The 16945-nt window shown below is 37.0% G+C and overlaps 4 protein-coding genes across 6 annotated transcripts; all 4 read left to right on the top strand.

Moving 5' to 3' along the window:
• The first annotated feature begins 2565 nt into the window (after window positions 1–2565).
• BNAC01G06150D lies at window positions 2566–5555 on the top strand. The gene is made up of 6 exons (XM_013842250.3): window positions 2566–2808; window positions 2895–3027; window positions 3107–3210; window positions 3580–3724; window positions 3827–3970; window positions 4062–5555. The coding sequence occupies exons 1-6, from the start codon at window positions 2768–2770 to the stop codon at window positions 5385–5387; spliced, it is 1893 nt and encodes a 630-aa protein (XP_013697704.1). The 5' UTR covers window positions 2566–2767; the 3' UTR covers window positions 5388–5555.
• Window positions 5556–5765: 210 nt separating this feature from the next.
• LOC106399397 (probable polygalacturonase At3g15720) lies at window positions 5766–8966 on the top strand. Of its 3 annotated transcripts, none has more exons than XM_048745227.1 (8): window positions 5766–6562; window positions 6651–6797; window positions 6945–7115; window positions 7214–7370; window positions 7547–7637; window positions 7803–7911; window positions 7986–8099; window positions 8462–8966. In XM_048745227.1, the coding sequence occupies exons 1-8, from the start codon at window positions 6428–6430 to the stop codon at window positions 8732–8734; spliced, it is 1197 nt and encodes a 398-aa protein (XP_048601184.1). In that variant the 5' UTR covers window positions 5766–6427; the 3' UTR covers window positions 8735–8966. The 3 variants fall into 3 exon arrangements, with proteins under 3 accessions (XP_048601184.1, XP_048601183.1, XP_048601185.1); XM_048745226.1 differs by having other exon boundaries at window positions 7214–7421; XM_048745228.1 differs by lacking the exon at window positions 7986–8099 and having other exon boundaries at window positions 7214–7421.
• Window positions 8967–10255: 1289 nt separating this feature from the next.
• LOC106399396 (probable sugar phosphate/phosphate translocator At4g32390) lies at window positions 10256–11808 on the top strand. The gene has a single exon (XM_013815254.3). It carries the CDS (start codon window positions 10400–10402, stop codon window positions 11453–11455), a length of 1056 nt encoding a protein of 351 aa, XP_013670708.1. The 5' UTR covers window positions 10256–10399; the 3' UTR covers window positions 11456–11808.
• Window positions 11809–12873: 1065 nt separating this feature from the next.
• LOC106399395 (adenine nucleotide transporter BT1, chloroplastic/mitochondrial-like) lies at window positions 12874–14823 on the top strand. Its single transcript, XM_013839878.3, has 3 exons — window positions 12874–13696; window positions 13859–14020; window positions 14164–14823. Exons 1-3 carry the CDS (start codon window positions 13199–13201, stop codon window positions 14635–14637), a joined length of 1134 nt encoding a protein of 377 aa, XP_013695332.1. The 5' UTR covers window positions 12874–13198; the 3' UTR covers window positions 14638–14823.
• Window positions 14824–16945: the final 2122 nt, after the last annotated feature.

Raw genomic sequence — 16945 nt, 5'->3', positions numbered from 1 at the left:
ATTTTAAAGCAGTTTTTCATCAAACCAAAAAAGAAACATTCTTTTTGTTCCATTATATAAGATGTTTTAAAATATGTTCGATGTAATTTTTCTACTTTTAATATTATTTTAATTTTATTGAAAATTGGTTGATCAATAATATTTTACCGTATTATTTATAGTTAGTTAACTCATTTTAAATTTATATTTTAATAGTATATTTTTTAAAAGTAATATTTACGAGAGGGGGAGAATAATTGGCTAAATTCTACTACTTTGTTAATTAGAAGTATATAGAGTGAGACTAAGGGGGATGTATTGAATTGAAAGTTTTAGGTGATTTGTGTCAAAATGACAAATTTACTGTTATTGAAACATGAATTTTAAAAACTCATTTAAAATCCAGTGTTATTGAACTTGACATTTTATAAGGTACTCTGAAATCCATTGTTATTGCAAAGTATTTTAAGTCGTGGAGTTTTAAAGTTTTAAAGTGATTTTAGAGTGTTTGGGTGGAGTTTCTTGGTTAAAAAAAATTAAAACTCAAATCTCATGGTTTTATATGATATTCTAGAGTGGTTTAACAAAAATTATTTTATTCTCTGTAATTCCTCAAAATCATATAAAACCTCATTAAAAAACAAATCAACTCAAATTTAGATTGAATTGTGGAATTTGGTTTAAATTTGATTATTCTTGTCTAAAAAAGAATCATTATTCCTTTTTTTTTAAGAATCATTATTCCTGTCTAAAAAGGATCATTATTCTTGTCAGAAAGTATTTTAATGTAATTTGATTAGAGCCGTACATTAGCACATATCCATTTATTGTTTGTGGACAAAGAATCACCATATCCATTAGGAACCATGTCCATTAAAGACCAGACCCGCTAACACCCATGTTTACATGGGCTGCCATGAAATCCATAATGGACAATATAAGAAATTTTTATATTTTTTATCTATAAGCCTACAAATTTTACAGTTTTGGCAGAAAACTCGATTTTGAGGTTTTGACGGACAAACTCGATTTTCCAATCTTGCAAGGAAAACTCGATTTTTCGGTTTTGGCGGGAAAACTCGATTTTACGGTTTTGACGGGAAAACTCGATTTTACGGTTTTGGCGGGAAAACTCAATTTTTCGGGTTTGGCAAGAAAACTCGATTTTTTGGTTTTGGTAGAACACGATTTTCCGGTTTTGGCGGAAAAACTCGATTTTCTGGTTTTGGTGGAAAACTCGATTTTGCGGTTTCAGCGGGAAGACTCAATTTTGCGGTTTCGGTGGGAAAACTCGATTTTGCGGTTTCGGCGGGAAAACTCGATTTTGCGGTTTCGGCGGGAAAACTCGATTTTCCGGTTTTGGCGGGAAAACTCGATTTTCCGGTTTCGGCGGGAAAACTCGATTTTGCGGTTTTGACGGGAAAACTCGATTTTCTGGTTTTGGCAGAAAAACTCGATTTTTCAGAAAACTCGATTTTGCGGTTTTAGCGGAAAAACTCGATTTTGCAGGAAACTCGATTTTGCGGTTTTGGCAGGAAAACTCGATTTTGCGGTTTTGGTGGGAAAACTTGATTTTGCGGTTTTGGCGGAAAAACTCAATTTCTCCGATGGAACCAAGTTTCAATCACCAAAATCGCCAAAGAAGTCGCATAAACTCTCTTTCACTATGAAATGAAATTTTCCAATTTTTCTCCAAATTTTGGAAACCCTAAATTTTTTTTTAATTGGGCCGCCCATGTCCGTATTAACCAAATCCACAAACAACCATAGATTAATTGGTTTCCCAGTTTTGACCATTTAAAACTCATCTAGAAATATTGGTATAACTAATGGAAACCCAAATATATTTGAACATGGACATCCATTGGACAGCCCAACCATTTTACAGCTCTAAATTTGATTGGACACGGAAGCACGTAAGTAAGTGGATTAAGGGAATTTGATTCTGCCTAAACAGATAGGCTTAAAGGCGAAATCCTTCGCATCTTTAGCCGGTTTCCACGGCCTTAATCAAATCAAGAACATGGACACAAGAGTTATTCTCTCTTTAAATAATCGATGAGGAATTAAATAACAGACGATGGATTAGGACAATTAGCAATGATGTTTTTTGATGTCCACATATTAGTCAACATATTAATTTGTTTGTTAATACATATAACAAGTTGAAAACATTTACTAATGCATAAACCGTAATATCAAATCCAGTTTACAAAAATGAATCGAAAACAAATGTGTTGACAAAAGAAAAACGAAACAAATGTAAAATATTTTACAAACATTTCCCGACAAAATTAGACCAAAAAAAACATTTCTGACAAAAGAGAGAAAATCGGTTAAAGAAAAAGCTTTAAAATAAAGCCGTCGGTGAATTAAATTCATTTATTGGTGCAGGTCTACAGACTCCATGCAATGAGATTGGACCCATTTGTACCAGATCATCCCACCCAATTCCACTAGAAGAACAACAACAGCTAGCAGAAGTTATCGATTTGATCCCTCACTCACTCACCACCTAAAAAGGAAAAAGAAATAATAAATTCCCCAAAATACCCTTTATAACGTTAACAACACCAAAAGGTCAAAACGTAGTCGTATCAATAAAGGACTAAGGTCTCTCACCACCACCTTCATGTTCTCCACTCAGCTTGAGATGCGGTTGCCTTCAATTTTAAAAACCCACAGCTGAAGAAAAACGCCATTCTCTCTCTCTCTATCACTCGAGCTTCCGTTTCCCGGCGGATCACAATCGGAATCTTAACCGTCGTTGTTGCGAAGCGATCTTACGATGTTTGACGGTATCTTAGGCCGCGGATTCGCTCCCAAGGGGTTTTGTTTCTCTTCTCTTCTCTCTGATTAACTCTTTAATCTTTTAATGTGCGAAATCGATTCGATCGTGCGATTTGATTCGGCAGGAAGCCACTGATAAAACTGACGAAGAATCGGATCGATGTTCTTCGGAGGAAGAGGACCGCCACGATCAAGTTTCTCAAGGGAGATTTTGCCGATCTTATCTCTAATGGCCGTGACGTCAATGCTTATACCAGGGTAACGTTATCGTTCGTTACAAGGATTGATTTAGGGATTCAGATTTGGTTTTTTGATGATAATCGTTTGAGATATGCAGGCGGGAGGGCTTCTTGATGAACTAAGGCATCTCTGGAATCTTGATTTCGTCGAGAGCACTTGTGATTTCGTGTATAAGCAACTCTCTACGATGCAGAAGATGGAGTAAGACTGTTAATGGCTTTTGCTTTGAGAATATTTTATGATTCTTGAGTTAGCTGTAACATACTTATGAGTAGATGAGAAATTTACTTGTAGATTCTCTGGCATATCAACTTGTTAGGTTTTATATTGAAGAATCAAGATCAGGTTGTTTGGACTTTTGTTTATAAATATTGATTATATATAACGAAAGTCATTACCTCATCTTTTTGGCGTTTTCCTACTCACGTTGTTCATGTTTCTTTAGTGATATGTAATTTTTTGTGTGGCTTAGTTAAGCATTCTCAAAGATAGTTAAAGACTTAAAAGTACTTTGTTCTTGGTGGAAACATGGTTTTGTTTTGATTAGTTGATTTGCGCTTGCTTTTCCAGGGAATGTCCAGAAGATTGTCGTGAAGCTGTGTCGTCGTTAATGTTTGCAGCCGCTGGATTTTCTGAATTGCCTGAGCTGCGTGAGCTGAGGCAGATGTTTCACGAGAAGTACGCAGATTCACTTAGTGTGTTTGTCAATCAAGAGGTAAGAGTTTTTTTTCTCACGTATTTATTTTTATCAGTTAAACTCATCTGGAAATCTTATTGAGCATGTATGGTTAAGCACGTACTTGTTTTTTTCTTATAGCTTGTTGAGAATATGACATCAAAGCCATTTTCTTTGGAGAAGAAAGTGAAGTTGATGGAAGATGTTGCATCGGAGTATGCTATTCGTTGGGATTCTAAAGCTTTTGAGAAGAGGATCTTGAGGCAAAATGGTAGTTCAGTAAAGGTATGACGAATGACTCATTTGGTTTAAGGGGCAATAACCTGAAATATTTGGAACGTGACTGATTTATGATTTTTCTCATGGTCATGAACAGGATACCACTCACGAGAAGCACAAGTCTTTAGACGGAAGCGTGGCCTTGCCATCAGAAAGGAAAAAGGATGTTGCATCAGAGAGAAGGGATCCTTTCTTTCGACCGGATAATTATCAGAATGGTCTCAGAGAACATCAGCGTGGGCTAGCATCTAAAGATAAGTCAGATGATGTTCGTCACGCCTCCAGATCGGATATCAAGGATGACAGGGCAGAGAGAAAAGAGTTCCATTTGCAACCTAAGCACAAATCTTCCAGAGGAAGACCTCAACCTATTTTTAACGAAGGTGACACTATAGTGATGAAGATCAAACGTGAGAATCTCGTTCAAGGGGTTGGACATCAAAATGGTGAAGCTGCTGCAGCGCCTAAGAAAACAGAGGTGACAGAGAAACACAAGCGTAGCAGCACCAAAACAGAAGATAAGTTAGTTCTTGGCTTTAAGCAAGAAAGTTTCTTCAAAGGCTACAAACATGAGGATGGTGAAGAGCATGCGCCTCAGAAAGTAGAAGATAACCTCTCAATGCCTCCAAAGCCAAGGTCGAAAAGAACACCATCTATAGATTCAGTCCGTAGACATCGCAGCGATCACGAGAGGAGAGAAAACACAGTTCCTGTGCGAGAGGGCACAGAAAAAAATTCACCTGCTGGTAACATCAAGGGTGGTGGAGATGGATATGATCCAGCAAGGAAGTTTGAGGAGCGAGAAACAGAGAGAATGATGAAGTCCCTTCCCCCACCTCCGTATGTTAAACCGAATGGTAAAGCAAAGATTGAAAAACCTGAAGCTTCAGCTTATCCAAAGGCTCGGTTTGATGGTGAAGAAGGAAAGTGTCCAGACACTGATAAAAAGGTTTCTGAAGCAGGTCAGCATCAAGTGAATGACAGAGATGATCAATCTCTGAAGCGGCGATCTAGTAGAAGAAAACACATTGTACAAACGGGTGATGGAGATGATACAAGAAGCAGCAGAAGAAGGGAACACTCAAGGAAAGGCCTTCAAGTCTTAGTAGATGAAGATGAGAAGGACAGTGAGGAAAAGATGATGGATAAACTTCTGATGCATTACAGTAAAAAGCCTTCAAGTTATGAAGAATCTAAAAGCAGACGTTCACATCATAGAAAAGCAGAAGGTGAAGAGATTCATCATCCCGCTCGGTCACTCAGTCTCCCCAGTGAACAATTTGCCGGACCATCTGAACCCGCAAAGACGTTTGCTCGTGCCGCCTCGTTTCAGCCAGAACGTAGTGAAGCTAAGCACGTTCACCCCAAGTTACCTGACTATGAGGATTTGGCTGCCAGATTTGCAGAGCTAAAAGGAAGGTAAATGTTTTGAGCAGTTTATGAGCTTAGAGAAACATAGTGTCTGTTTGGAGATCACATATTCTATTACCCATTAGTAATGGGCCATTACTCACTTCTTACTATTACTTTCCCATTGTTGGTCTGACACATTGTTATTGACCCCAAAGAGTTATTGATCATTTGTTTGCTATGTTGGGTTTCATTTAACAGTTTATAAACAAAATTGAAAGGATGTGTTTCTGTTTAGAAGAATGGAAAGCGGTTAGGTTACAACACTAATTATTATTGAGTTATGTGTTTCCATCACTATTTAATCATAACTTAGAAATATAGGTTCAATTAATCTAAAACGACTTTATAAACTAAAAACCAAAGATTAATATGTAAAGAGATTTTTTATCTTAATATTTATCATCTTCATTATTTAAAAATCTATAGTTAATAATAGTAGAGTTGTTGAAGCAAACTATATTAGTTAACAATCTACACATCGTTATATAGAAATTAAGGCTTTTCAGATAATGTTCTAATTTCTGAATACAATCAGTTTTCTAAAATTTTAAGATCCCGAACTAACTCTTGTTTTTTTTTATAAAGTTCGGAGTAGACTTGTTCGTGTATAGTAATCTAGTTTTCTTAAAATTTGTATATAATCTTTTGTTGTGTTAGCCTCTTAAATGATATCAGATTGTACTGTGAACGTGGCATGTATCTCAGAATAGTTCTAATTGTTTTTAATCTTGACATTTTGACAAGTAATCAAAAATATCATAAGACTGTTTGAGTCTCAAGTTAACATATAAATATACACATATACTATCAACATAATACACTGTAATTCCAAGTTACAAAATTTTCCAAATCTTTGTTAATTTTAGTAAAAAAAAAATCTATTGTATTAACCTATACCACGCAAAAACATTAAAAAAAAACATGTTATATAATATATCTTCAAGACAATATTCAAATGGTGATACAATACCTTTTCTTTCCCATTGATTTTCTTTTATCATTTTCTCATTTTATTTAAACATACATACAATTGTCCCATTTTCTTTTACTATGAAGTGTTTGAAAACATTATTCTCAATGATTATAATTGTATCGTGTCATCTGGAATACGGAGATGGCCGGAGGATTCTAAGGATCAAAGATTTCATAACTGATACTAACCATAAAAACGTTGATTATTCACAAGTAATTGATCTGTTATAACTATTGATCTGTAGTTAGATTCTTGTCAGAAGAACAAACGTAATATGTTAAATTTATCATTTTAAAAAAGGTATTTCAAAAAGCATGGAAAGGGTTATGCGAAGGTGAAGGTGAAGGGACTGGCGGGTCATCGCTAGTGATAAATGAGAATGAAAAATACACTATACAACCACAACTGTTTGAAGGTCCATGCGTATCTTCTTACATTCATATTCAGGTACTCTGAACACGTTATAAATCCAACTGATTTATATGAAGATATCCACATACCACATGCAAAAATTGTTATCCATTCACACATATACACATGTATTACATGATTCACATATTCACATACATGTATAATTTATTTTTCTGGGGTAAGATCGATGGGAAAATAGAAGCGCCGAAGAGACCAAAACAGTGGGGAAACAAACGAACTGAGAGTTGGTTAATGTTCAAGAACGTGGAAAGTCTCTTCATCAACGGCTCAGGTGTCCTTGACCCCCATGGAGAAACTTGGTGGCGATCTGTTCGTCACTCTAAACGACCCAGAGTAGGTCACTTTCCACCATAATCCTTTTCACTCTTTATATATAACAATGTAGTAAATTTTACAGTAATATACATTATTCTGTTGTGTTGCATGTGCAGACACTTAGCTTTAAGCAATGCACCGACATAATATATAATGGGCTAACTCAATACAATAGTCCAAAGAATCACATTTCAGTCTATGGTTGCACCAATGCAACTTTATCAAATCTTACTTTGCTAGCACCCGAGAAGAGTCCAAACACTGATGGCATTGGTATTTCTCTTTCACACAATATTCGTATCTTAGACTCGTCTATCCAAACTGGTACTCTTTAATTCTTCTTTTTATTTAAATTTGAAAACAAGTTTTGTTTACATTACATGGACTGAATTTGAGAAAATGTATGATAAACGGCTTCTTTATGTGTTGTTATATTTCCTACATATTAGGTGATGATTGTATTGCAATTACTGGTGAGCGTGGTGGTTCTTCCGACATCAACATTACTCGTGTGGCATGTGGTCCAGGTCATGGTATCAGGTTTCTAGATATAACAGCACAAAGAGATTCAAATTCATCCGTATTTTACTTGTTTCATGAAAATTATTTTAAACATTAACTTGTTTATCCGTATCTTGTTTATTTTGTTCAAAAAAAAAACATTAACTTGTTTATTATGTCTTAAAAATTCAAAATAAAACGCAGCATTGGAAGTTTGGGCAAAGGTGATATAGATGACACTGTTGAGAACGTGATCGTAAGAAGCTGCAGCTTTTGGGGAACTCAAAATGGGGCAAGAATCAAGACTTGGCATGTAAATTTTTTTTTCAACCAAAATATTATATTCTTCTGAAGAATATATATAATATTGAACCTTGCATATTTTAGGGAGGAAAAGGGTTAGCCAAGAATATATTATTTGAAAATATTACGGTAACAAATACTAAATACCCCATAATCATCGATCAACATTACTCTAATGGTGGCACTGGTCATGTCAAGGTAATATTCAAACTATATTAATTTTTACTAGAATTCTGTATACAAATCACATATAAACCTATATACTATAAGCTAAGTTTTTTTTTTACATCTAGTCTTGCAAACTAGACATCTTAAATAGATGATAAATCAAATTCGATGAAATATTGTTACTGTACTAACCAATTGGTAATAAAACCATATGACTAAATTACAATATGCTTCACCTTTGGTATCTTACGATCACGACATAAGTGTGCAAAACATTTTTTTTTTGCTAAAAGATAAATGTGCAAATCGTACAATAGTTTTCCTCTAGGTATGAGTTTTACGTTCAATTCATATTTTTTATTGAATGCACATATGTTTTATGAATATTGCAGGGGAATGCGGTGAAAGTAAGCGACGTAACATTCAGATATATTGAAGGGACTTCAGCAAGTAAAATTGCAATAAAGCTAGACTGTGATGAAAATCAAGGGTGTCATAACATCGTGATGGAACATATCAAACTCACATCTGCAAAGCCGGGGAAGAAACTCTCTGCATATTGTAAATTTGCAGATGTGAAAGCTTCATTCGTTAACATCCATATAAACTGTGGTTTATATCCTCAACTTTTGCCGTTGTTTCCTTCTCTTCCAAAAATTATTTAGCAACATATACAAAGGAAACCAAAAGCTCTTGGCCTAGTGGTATTGGAACTCCGGCTGCAGTGCCCGCCCTGGGTTCGAGTCGCCTTGGCCACCTTCCCGCCTATAACCGTGCGTACCCGGATGGAAGGCCTCGTGGAGATTAGTCTGGGCTTACCGCCTGGGAACCCCACGGTCATCAAAAAAAAAAACATATACAAAGGATATTTTTTTAACTAAAAGCAATTAGTTATTTGGATAGAATATTTAAAATAGAAGGCTAGTTATTTTTTAATAGCAGGTTACATATAATATATTTAATAAAATTATATTGTATATGGGATTGGCTTAAGTTTATGAATTATCATGAGTATTTTTTTTTTAACGCTGATTTATTATGATATTACAATTATGAGAAAGATTACAGAGACGATCCGACAACCGACAATACTACATGCCATAAAGATCTACGCCTAACTGAATCACCTTAGCCGTCCTATGAAGATCACGCCTGACCGAGTTTACTTGCACCATGTTGAAAATCCCTTGTAAACTTTTCTTCTGTAGCCTGCATAATTGTTTAATAAATCAGTTTCTCCGGGAATTGAAACCTGTAACTGATGAACCCTTAGTCATAGCATTAATTATCATGAGTATCTCTTATCAGCTCAAAGACAAAGAATAATAAAGACTTTAGGTTAGAACCAACTGTCATCATCAGCTCTTCTTAACAACGCCATACTTTTAAAAATTAAGTTGCCACCCTCCCTGTGACAAAAAAAAAAAAAAAAGTTGCCACCCTCCAATTCTTTTATCAATAATTTATGTTTTGTCAATCAACATAACCTAACAGTTTCAATTCAAAAAAAAAAAAAAAAAAAACATAACCTAACAGTCTGAAGACCAGTAGTTAATGTTAGGCAAGACTAGAAACATCAATGTGAATAATACAATATTTAATGTAAATGTTGATAAAGGTAAATGTTGAAGTAGACAATGGATCCAGATCAAATTCAGAAAATAACATAGTAATAATCTTATTGATAGACAGTTTACTCTAGTGTTGTAAAAAGGAAATTTAAAGGTAATATTGACTAGTAGGAATAATTTAAGTAATTTTGACTGGCAATAACTGTAAATTTAATCATATTTTTAAAAATATCCCACATCACATCCACATAAAATGTTATATGTAATCAAAAGAAAAAAAAATGAAATTAATAAAATAGTTTTAAAAATAAGCAAACATGTTATCTAGACATAAATTCAAAATTAATTAAAATTTGGTAAAAGTGAATAACACACACTTTTATACAAATGTTAAGTACATTAGAATCAATTATAAATTACAAAATAATAGAAAAATCTAAAACTATAGAAGATAAACCCGGGTCCCTAGTCCACATAAAAGTGAATAACAAACACTATTTATACATTGAAAATTCAAAAACAATAGGGAGGGAGAATTTTCAATGGGCCCCAGATCTAAGCCCATTAGTCAATTAAAAAAAAAGGAGTATTAAAAGCCACGTAGCGTAGCCCAGTCATGCCAACCCTCTCTCTACATTAACACCACACCAAAAGGTCTCCTCTCCACTCCCCCTTTTATCCTGCACCCTCGACGCTATCCTACGCACCTCCTCCTCCTCCTCCTCCCTCATCCTCCGTCGAAAGCCACCACCAGCCACAATGGGAAAAGGCGGCGCCCTAAGCGATGGAGTCATCAAGAAGATCATCCTCTCCTACACCTACGTCGCGATCTGGATCTTCCTCAGCTTCACCGTCATCGTCTACAACAAGTACATCCTCGACAAGAAGATGTACAACTGGCCTTTCCCCATCACTCTCACCATGATCCACATGGCCTTCTGCTCCTCTCTCGCCGTCCTCCTCATCAAAGTCTTCAAAGTCGTCGAGCCGGTGTCAATGTCCCGCGAGACTTACCTCAGATCCGTCGTCCCGATCGGGGCCTTGTACTCGCTCTCCCTCTGGCTATCGAACTCCGCCTACATCTACCTCTCCGTCTCCTTCATCCAGATGCTCAAAGCCCTCATGCCTGTCGCCGTTTACTCGATCGGCGTCTTGCTGAAGAAGGAGTCGTTCAGATCTGAGACGATGACGAACATGCTCTCGATCTCGTTCGGAGTAGCGATCGCTGCCTACGGAGAGGCGAAGTTCGATACCTGGGGAGTGATGCTTCAGCTCGGGGCGGTGGCCTTCGAGGCGACGAGGCTTGTGTTGATTCAGATCTTGCTTACCTCTAAAGGAATCAATCTCAATCCGATTACATCTTTGTATTACGTGGCGCCTTGCTGTTTGGGGTTTTTGTTTTTCCCTTGGATCTTCGTTGAGTTGCCGGTTCTTAGGGAGACGTCGAGCTTTCATTTCGATTTCGTTGTGTTTGGGACGAACTCTGTGTGTGCCTTCGCGTTGAATCTTGCTGTGTTTCTGTTGGTTGGGAAAACGTCGGCGTTGACTATGAATGTGGCTGGCGTCGTTAAGGATTGGCTTTTGATTGCCTTCTCGTGGTCTGTGATTAAGGATACGGTTACGCCGTTGAATCTGTTTGGGTACGGGCTCGCGTTTTTGGGGGTTGCGTATTACAATCATTGCAAGTTGCAGGCGTTGAAGGCTAAGGAGGCTCAGAAGAAGGTTCAGCAAGGTGGTGATGAGGAAGCTGCTGGGAAGCTTTTGGAGGTTAGGGAGAGTGAAGGCGCTGGAAAACGTGATGATGCTGAAGACTGATGATCATAGGTTTGTGGATCTGATGGATGTGTGGAATGTTTGAGAGGAATAAGAGCTGAAGGGTGGTTTGTTAGGATGATTTTGGTAGCTTTGGAGGGGAGTTTTTCAGCAGGGTTTTTGCGCATCTTTCGGGTTCTCACTACTTTTGCTTCATTCGTCTTTGTCATTCTCTGTTCTTTGAGTTTTTTTTTTTAGTTGCTATGTTATTTACCGAAGTTATGGTTTAATTACTATTGGATGGTACAATGTCTTACAGTATTATCACACGAACCTTTGTGTTCTATGGATCTTTGTTATTTTTTTTATGAGTCTGTGTTGGTGACAGTTGTTTTAAGTAGTTTACTTTATAATCATGTTTGGTTCTTTTTTTTAATTGTCAAGCTCAAGCTTGGTGGTGTTGAACATGAAACTGACCCGTTTGTGTCAGAAGGCATGTTAAAAGTTACCGAACATATCGAAAAGCTATACCTGAAATTTGAGATAAAGGAACATAATAATGTTGAAGGATAAAAAATGCATCAAGGATAAATTAGTTTAAGCTAAATTTCTCTAATATTCTACTTAATACTACTTTACATGATGACTGATCAACATAAGTAAAAGCAAACATTAAGCTCAACCTGGAATTTGAGATAAAGGTGGAGAGATCAAAAATGCATCAAGGATAAACTAGTTTAAGCAAATTTCTCTGATATTTAATACTACTTCACATGATGACTGATCAACAGTAAGTAAAAGCAAACAAATGCTGATTTAATAAAGCGTCTCGTTGTTAGGTACATTACATTACAGACAACAGTGACATGCTCTTTAATTACCCATCCATTGAGCACAACTGACTAAGCATAAAGCATTGTATTTGTATCACTACCAATACGTAGGAACTACACAACAAGTACACAAAGGCTTTTGGGTTAAGCATATAAGAAAAAAAGTCTATCAAATAAGCAACCTGTAAATGCGGATCTAAACATCATTAACGCAGGGTTCTTATTACAAAGGTTCTTAGCAGAATATAAGAACCCGATTCTTAACTTTTAACTGAAAAAGTTAAGAGTCGGCTCTTAAAATTCTCTAATTGTTTGCACGCAACTTTTTTCCTGAAAGTTGACTGAAATGTGTCTATGGGCTCTTCTTTTGAGAGAGTATTATTGAGCATATAACTTGATTGAAAATTTACTTAACTATTATCTCTATAATTTTCTTCTTTTCGTATTTAAAATGTACTTAAAAAACGATAACACTTTCTCTACGGCTCTACATTTTAATGTCGGCAAATATTGCGTGGTGTTGTTGCATTCCAGTTTCTAAGTATACTATGAAATATTAATATTCATAATGAGTTAAAAAGAAAAATATAAACAAAATGCAAGAAAAGAATAAAAGAAAAAAAAAAAACTAATCGGCGTCTACGTCTACGTCCCACCCAAACCCACTGACTCCACCCCACCCACCCACCTACCAACCCCAAAAAGGGCAAAGAAACCAGACTGCTTAAAACCCTAAGCTCAAACGAAAGAGACGACGACGACCCTTTTGACTCTGAGAGAGAGACATAACATACTCTCTCTCGTCCTCTTCACACCATTCTCATCACACCCCATCTTCGGAAAATTCCTTCTTTCTTATTTTTTTGGGTTAAAGTTCCTCACTTTCCGACAGCCTCTGTAAGCTCCGTATCGTGAAAGAAAAGATCTTTCCTTTTACTTAACCGCATCAGAAGCTTCTTATTGTCTAGAAGCTATGGGGAAAACCGGAATCCAGCTGTTCGACGATTCAAGGAACGGTCTTTTCTCCGTTTCCGATTTGGGATGCGACTGGAGCTTAACCGGCGTTAACCACCACCACTCAATTGGTGCCCTATTCGCTAGCGTCAATCAAACCAATCCATTCGGTTCTGGATCCGTCTCTTCTCCGGGAAAGTGGAAGAGTGGGAAAGTGGAAGAGTGGGAAGAACTAGTTAACGGCGAGAAGAAGAAGAATGGTGGTGGTGGGATGAAGTTGAAGATAAAGATCGGTAACCCTTCCTTGCGTCGGCTGATAAGCGGAGCTGTGGCTGGAGCCGTGTCGAGAACCGTGGTTGCGCCGTTGGAGACGATCAGGACGCATCTGATGGTGGGAAGCGGCGGGAACTCGTCCACGGAGGTGTTCGGTGATATCATGAAGCATGAAGGTTGGACTGGTCTCTTCAGGGGTAATTTGGTCAATGTCATTCGCGTCGCGCCTGCTCGTGCCGTCGAGGTACACACAATGAATCACACCACCAAGTATTGTCTTTTGTTACAAAATTGACTAAAAAGTTTCCGACTTTACTTGATAGTAATATCTCTCGTTGACTTTGTATCTGTGACAAGTCTTGTGTTGTGTTGTGTTGGTTCTCTCTTTTTTTTTTTGTATGTGCAGCTTTTTGTATTCGAGACAGTGAACAAGAAACTGTCACCAGAACATGGAGAGCAGTCAAAGATCCCAATCCCAGCTTCATTACTCGCTGGTGCTTGTGCTGGAGTTAGCCAAACCCTCTTGACTTACCCTCTCGAACTTGTCAAGACTCGTCTTACCATTCAGGTTTGGCTCCTCTCCCTTCTTAAAAACAATTATTGTTCCATTAATCACATTCTGTGAGATAGAATTAGCTAATCTCACTCCATTAGCTGTAGGAGTTGAAGTCTTAAAACATGTACAATTTGACTTACGGCTCATTAATGCAGAGAGGTGTTTACAAGGGGATTTTCGACGCATTTGTGAAGATCATACGCGAGGAAGGGCCCACAGAACTCTACAGGGGTCTTGCTCCTAGTCTTATTGGAGTTGTCCCATATGCAGCCACCAACTACTTTGCATACGACTCTCTAAGAAAAGCGTACCGGAGTTTTTCAAAGCAAGAGAAGATAGGGAACATTGAGACTCTTTTGATAGGTTCTTTAGCCGGTGCACTATCAAGCACCGCGACTTTCCCTCTGGAGGTGGCCCGGAAGCATATGCAGGTGGGAGCGGTTAGCGGGAGAGTTGTGTACAAAAACATGTTGGACGCTCTGGTGAGCATACTTGAGCATGAAGGTATCCTCGGTTGGTACAAAGGGCTTGGACCTAGCTGCTTGAAGCTGGTTCCTGCTGCTGGAATCTCATTCATGTGTTATGAAGCTTGCAAGAAGATACTCGTTGAGAACAACCAAGAAGCCTGATTTTTGGAATTTTATGGACTGTTATTGCTATTTTTAGAAGTTTATCAGAGCAACACAATGGGTATATTAGGATTCATAGTTCTAAATTTATCACACCACTTGAGAATTGAGATTACACAATTGATGTTGAGGGGATTCCAAAAGATTTTCATTTTTCCTTTTATGTTGGATTCTGGATTGATCTGATTTTGATTCAAATAAGCTTTATATGAGTTTACACAAAAAAATTTGTTGTTGTAAAGTACAACATAAAAGTTTAACATTACAGTAGTGTAACTCTTCAGTCTTAACATGGTGAAGGAAAGTGAATATATAAGAAAGAAAAGAATTAACAATTATCTTTTGTAGACTTATGTATCATTTGGTTTACACATACTGGAAAAACTATAACATACCAAAATAAATAAGATCATCGCAACAGTGACAGCCATCAACAGTTTCATAACACTGGTCTAGGGATGTTAAAATAGGCTTACCCCCTTTTACGTCCGGACCTATTTAGAGTCCGTTTATGTGAAGCCCATTTAACACTAAACCCGTTTCAAGTCCGTTTACTTAAAAAAAATGAACATGACCTATTTGTATCGAAGATAAAAATGAAACCTGTTAAATACCTGTCAAATAAAAAATGAATCCAGAACCTTACATTGTTTTGCTTCAACTAAAAATTCAAAGTTTACAAATCATAAATTACAACATAATTAAAAAATAAAGTTTACATTTCACACTAAGTGTCCATAAGTTACTCTTTTCCTTCTTGAACTACCAGGATCTGTCCATGTTCAAAACATAACATATCATTATATATTTTCATCAAAAAAATTATAAAATGATGGCAAACAGAACCAGAAAACTATATACCTTTGTTCCAGCAAACATATCAATCTTTTGATGTTGATGACTCTACTCCATAACTACTTGCTTTCTTTCCAACATCTTCATATTCATCAAAGAGATCTTCAATGGCACCTACAAACTATATACCTTTGTTCCAGCAAACATATTAATCTTTTAAGCTTTACCTGTGTATTCAGCAAAACCGCGCAACCAATTCCTAGTGCAAAGAAGAGTTTGGACTTTTTTTTGGCAAAAGATGGTTTTGGTAAGGAGTTAAAACCCGAGATCCAATGCTAAAGGCAGACTCTGATGCTACTGTGGTGATCGGAATGCTGAGGATGTCACGTGCCATCGATGCTAAATCTCCAAATCGATGTTGGTTCTCTTTCCAATAACTCAAGATATCCAAATCCAAGTTAGCTCTTCTGTTTAGCTTTGGCTCTTCCGAATATATATCCAAATGTGTCTTTGGGTTGCCAGCTCCACCTCCAATGCTCTTTTCCAGCTCAAAAAAATTCTTCATTATGAATATTTATATTAGATAAACAATTTCAAAATAATGGACTGAAATTATCTAAAATTATATTAAATTACTTACATTATCTTAAATCGATTAAAATTGATTATTACTTCTTATTTTTTTGTTATGCATACCATTAATTTAAAGAAAAAAAAAAATAAGGAAGGTTCATAGGAAGCCAAAATTGAAAGCCCATGTCAATAAAAGCCTAATCGATTGAGGTATAAATACGGAAGGATCAGTAGTTGCTCTGTTATTAATAACCCTTAATAATATATTCTGATCCCAGCCCAAACTATGCCCGGTAAGCTTGATTCACCCACTCGAACTCGAGTCTTCTGGGACGTGGTTGATTTGCCGTTTCCTAGTGGTCTTCCTCGGTGATGGTGATTTGTCAATCATGGCTTACGTTGACTAGGAAACCTCATTAGTCCTGGATAAATCAGCCTATGATAAGGCCGGAATCACCATCATTACTCATCAACGAGAGAGGGATCGTTTTTATGTTATTGGACATTGCGTTGTGGGAACTTGATATGGGTAACGAAACACCAAATTTCCTCACTTTTCTTGAAGAGATGCACGACGATTTTTGCAATGTTATGGGCGTAGCAACACCTCATGATCCCTCATCATCGATCAGAAGCTTAGTACTTGTAGACTTCAAAAGTCTTTACACAAGCCTATTACTTGGAAGAGTACAACAGCCTATTAGAAGAGCCGCCTCTTGATTATTATTTTCCTCCTCTCGACACCACAGAGCCGCCATGTGTCTTCTTGGACAATCTCTTCTTGGACAACCCTAGTTACATTAGCCCGCATGCTATTCGTTATCGCATGCGCATGTTGGGTTTTGGTGGTGAGTTTTCAGCCATGGCTGGTGTTGGTTTGGAGGAAAAATGGGTTGATTGGTTTAAGAATGACGGAATCATCATCAATCCCCCACGAGCT

This window comes from Brassica napus, chromosome C1, assembly GCF_020379485.1.
Source record: "Brassica napus cultivar Da-Ae chromosome C1, Da-Ae, whole genome shotgun sequence".
Taxonomy (NCBI): Eukaryota; Viridiplantae; Streptophyta; class Magnoliopsida; order Brassicales; family Brassicaceae; genus Brassica; species Brassica napus.
Note: the sequence above shows the minus strand (reverse complement) of the source record. Positions and strands in the feature narration are given on the sequence as shown.

What these genes read in the sequence shown, in the direction of transcription:
- BNAC01G06150D (XM_013842250.3), top strand. Translation starts at nt 2,768, where the DNA reads ATGTTTGACGGTATCTTAGGCCGCGGATTCGCTCCCAAGGG. An exon ending in ACGTCAATGCTTATACCAGG is followed by an intron (nt 3,028 to 3,106) that starts GTAACGTTATCG and finishes TGAGATATGCAG; the next exon opens with GCGGGAGGGCTTCTTGATGA. An exon ending in GTGTGTTTGTCAATCAAGAG is followed by an intron (nt 3,725 to 3,826) that starts GTAAGAGTTTTT and finishes TTTTTCTTATAG; the next exon opens with CTTGTTGAGAATATGACATC.
- LOC106399397 (XM_048745226.1), top strand. Translation starts at nt 6,428, where the DNA reads ATGAAGTGTTTGAAAACATTATTCTCAATGATTATAATTGTATCGTGT. An exon ending in AAAACGTTGATTATTCACAA is followed by an intron (nt 6,563 to 6,650) that starts GTAATTGATCTG and finishes ATTTTAAAAAAG; the next exon opens with GTATTTCAAAAAGCATGGAA. An exon ending in CAAGAATCAAGACTTGGCAT is followed by an intron (nt 7,912 to 7,985) that starts GTAAATTTTTTT and finishes TGCATATTTTAG; the next exon opens with GGAGGAAAAGGGTTAGCCAA.
- LOC106399396 (XM_013815254.3), top strand. Translation starts at nt 10,400, where the DNA reads ATGGGAAAAGGCGGCGCCCTAAGCGATGGAGTCATCAAGAAGATCATC.
- LOC106399395 (XM_013839878.3), top strand. Translation starts at nt 13,199, where the DNA reads ATGGGGAAAACCGGAATCCAGCTGTTCGACGATTCAAGGAACGGTCTT. An exon ending in CGCCTGCTCGTGCCGTCGAG is followed by an intron (nt 13,697 to 13,858) that starts GTACACACAATG and finishes TTGTATGTGCAG; the next exon opens with CTTTTTGTATTCGAGACAGT. An exon ending in AGACTCGTCTTACCATTCAG is followed by an intron (nt 14,021 to 14,163) that starts GTTTGGCTCCTC and finishes TCATTAATGCAG; the next exon opens with AGAGGTGTTTACAAGGGGAT.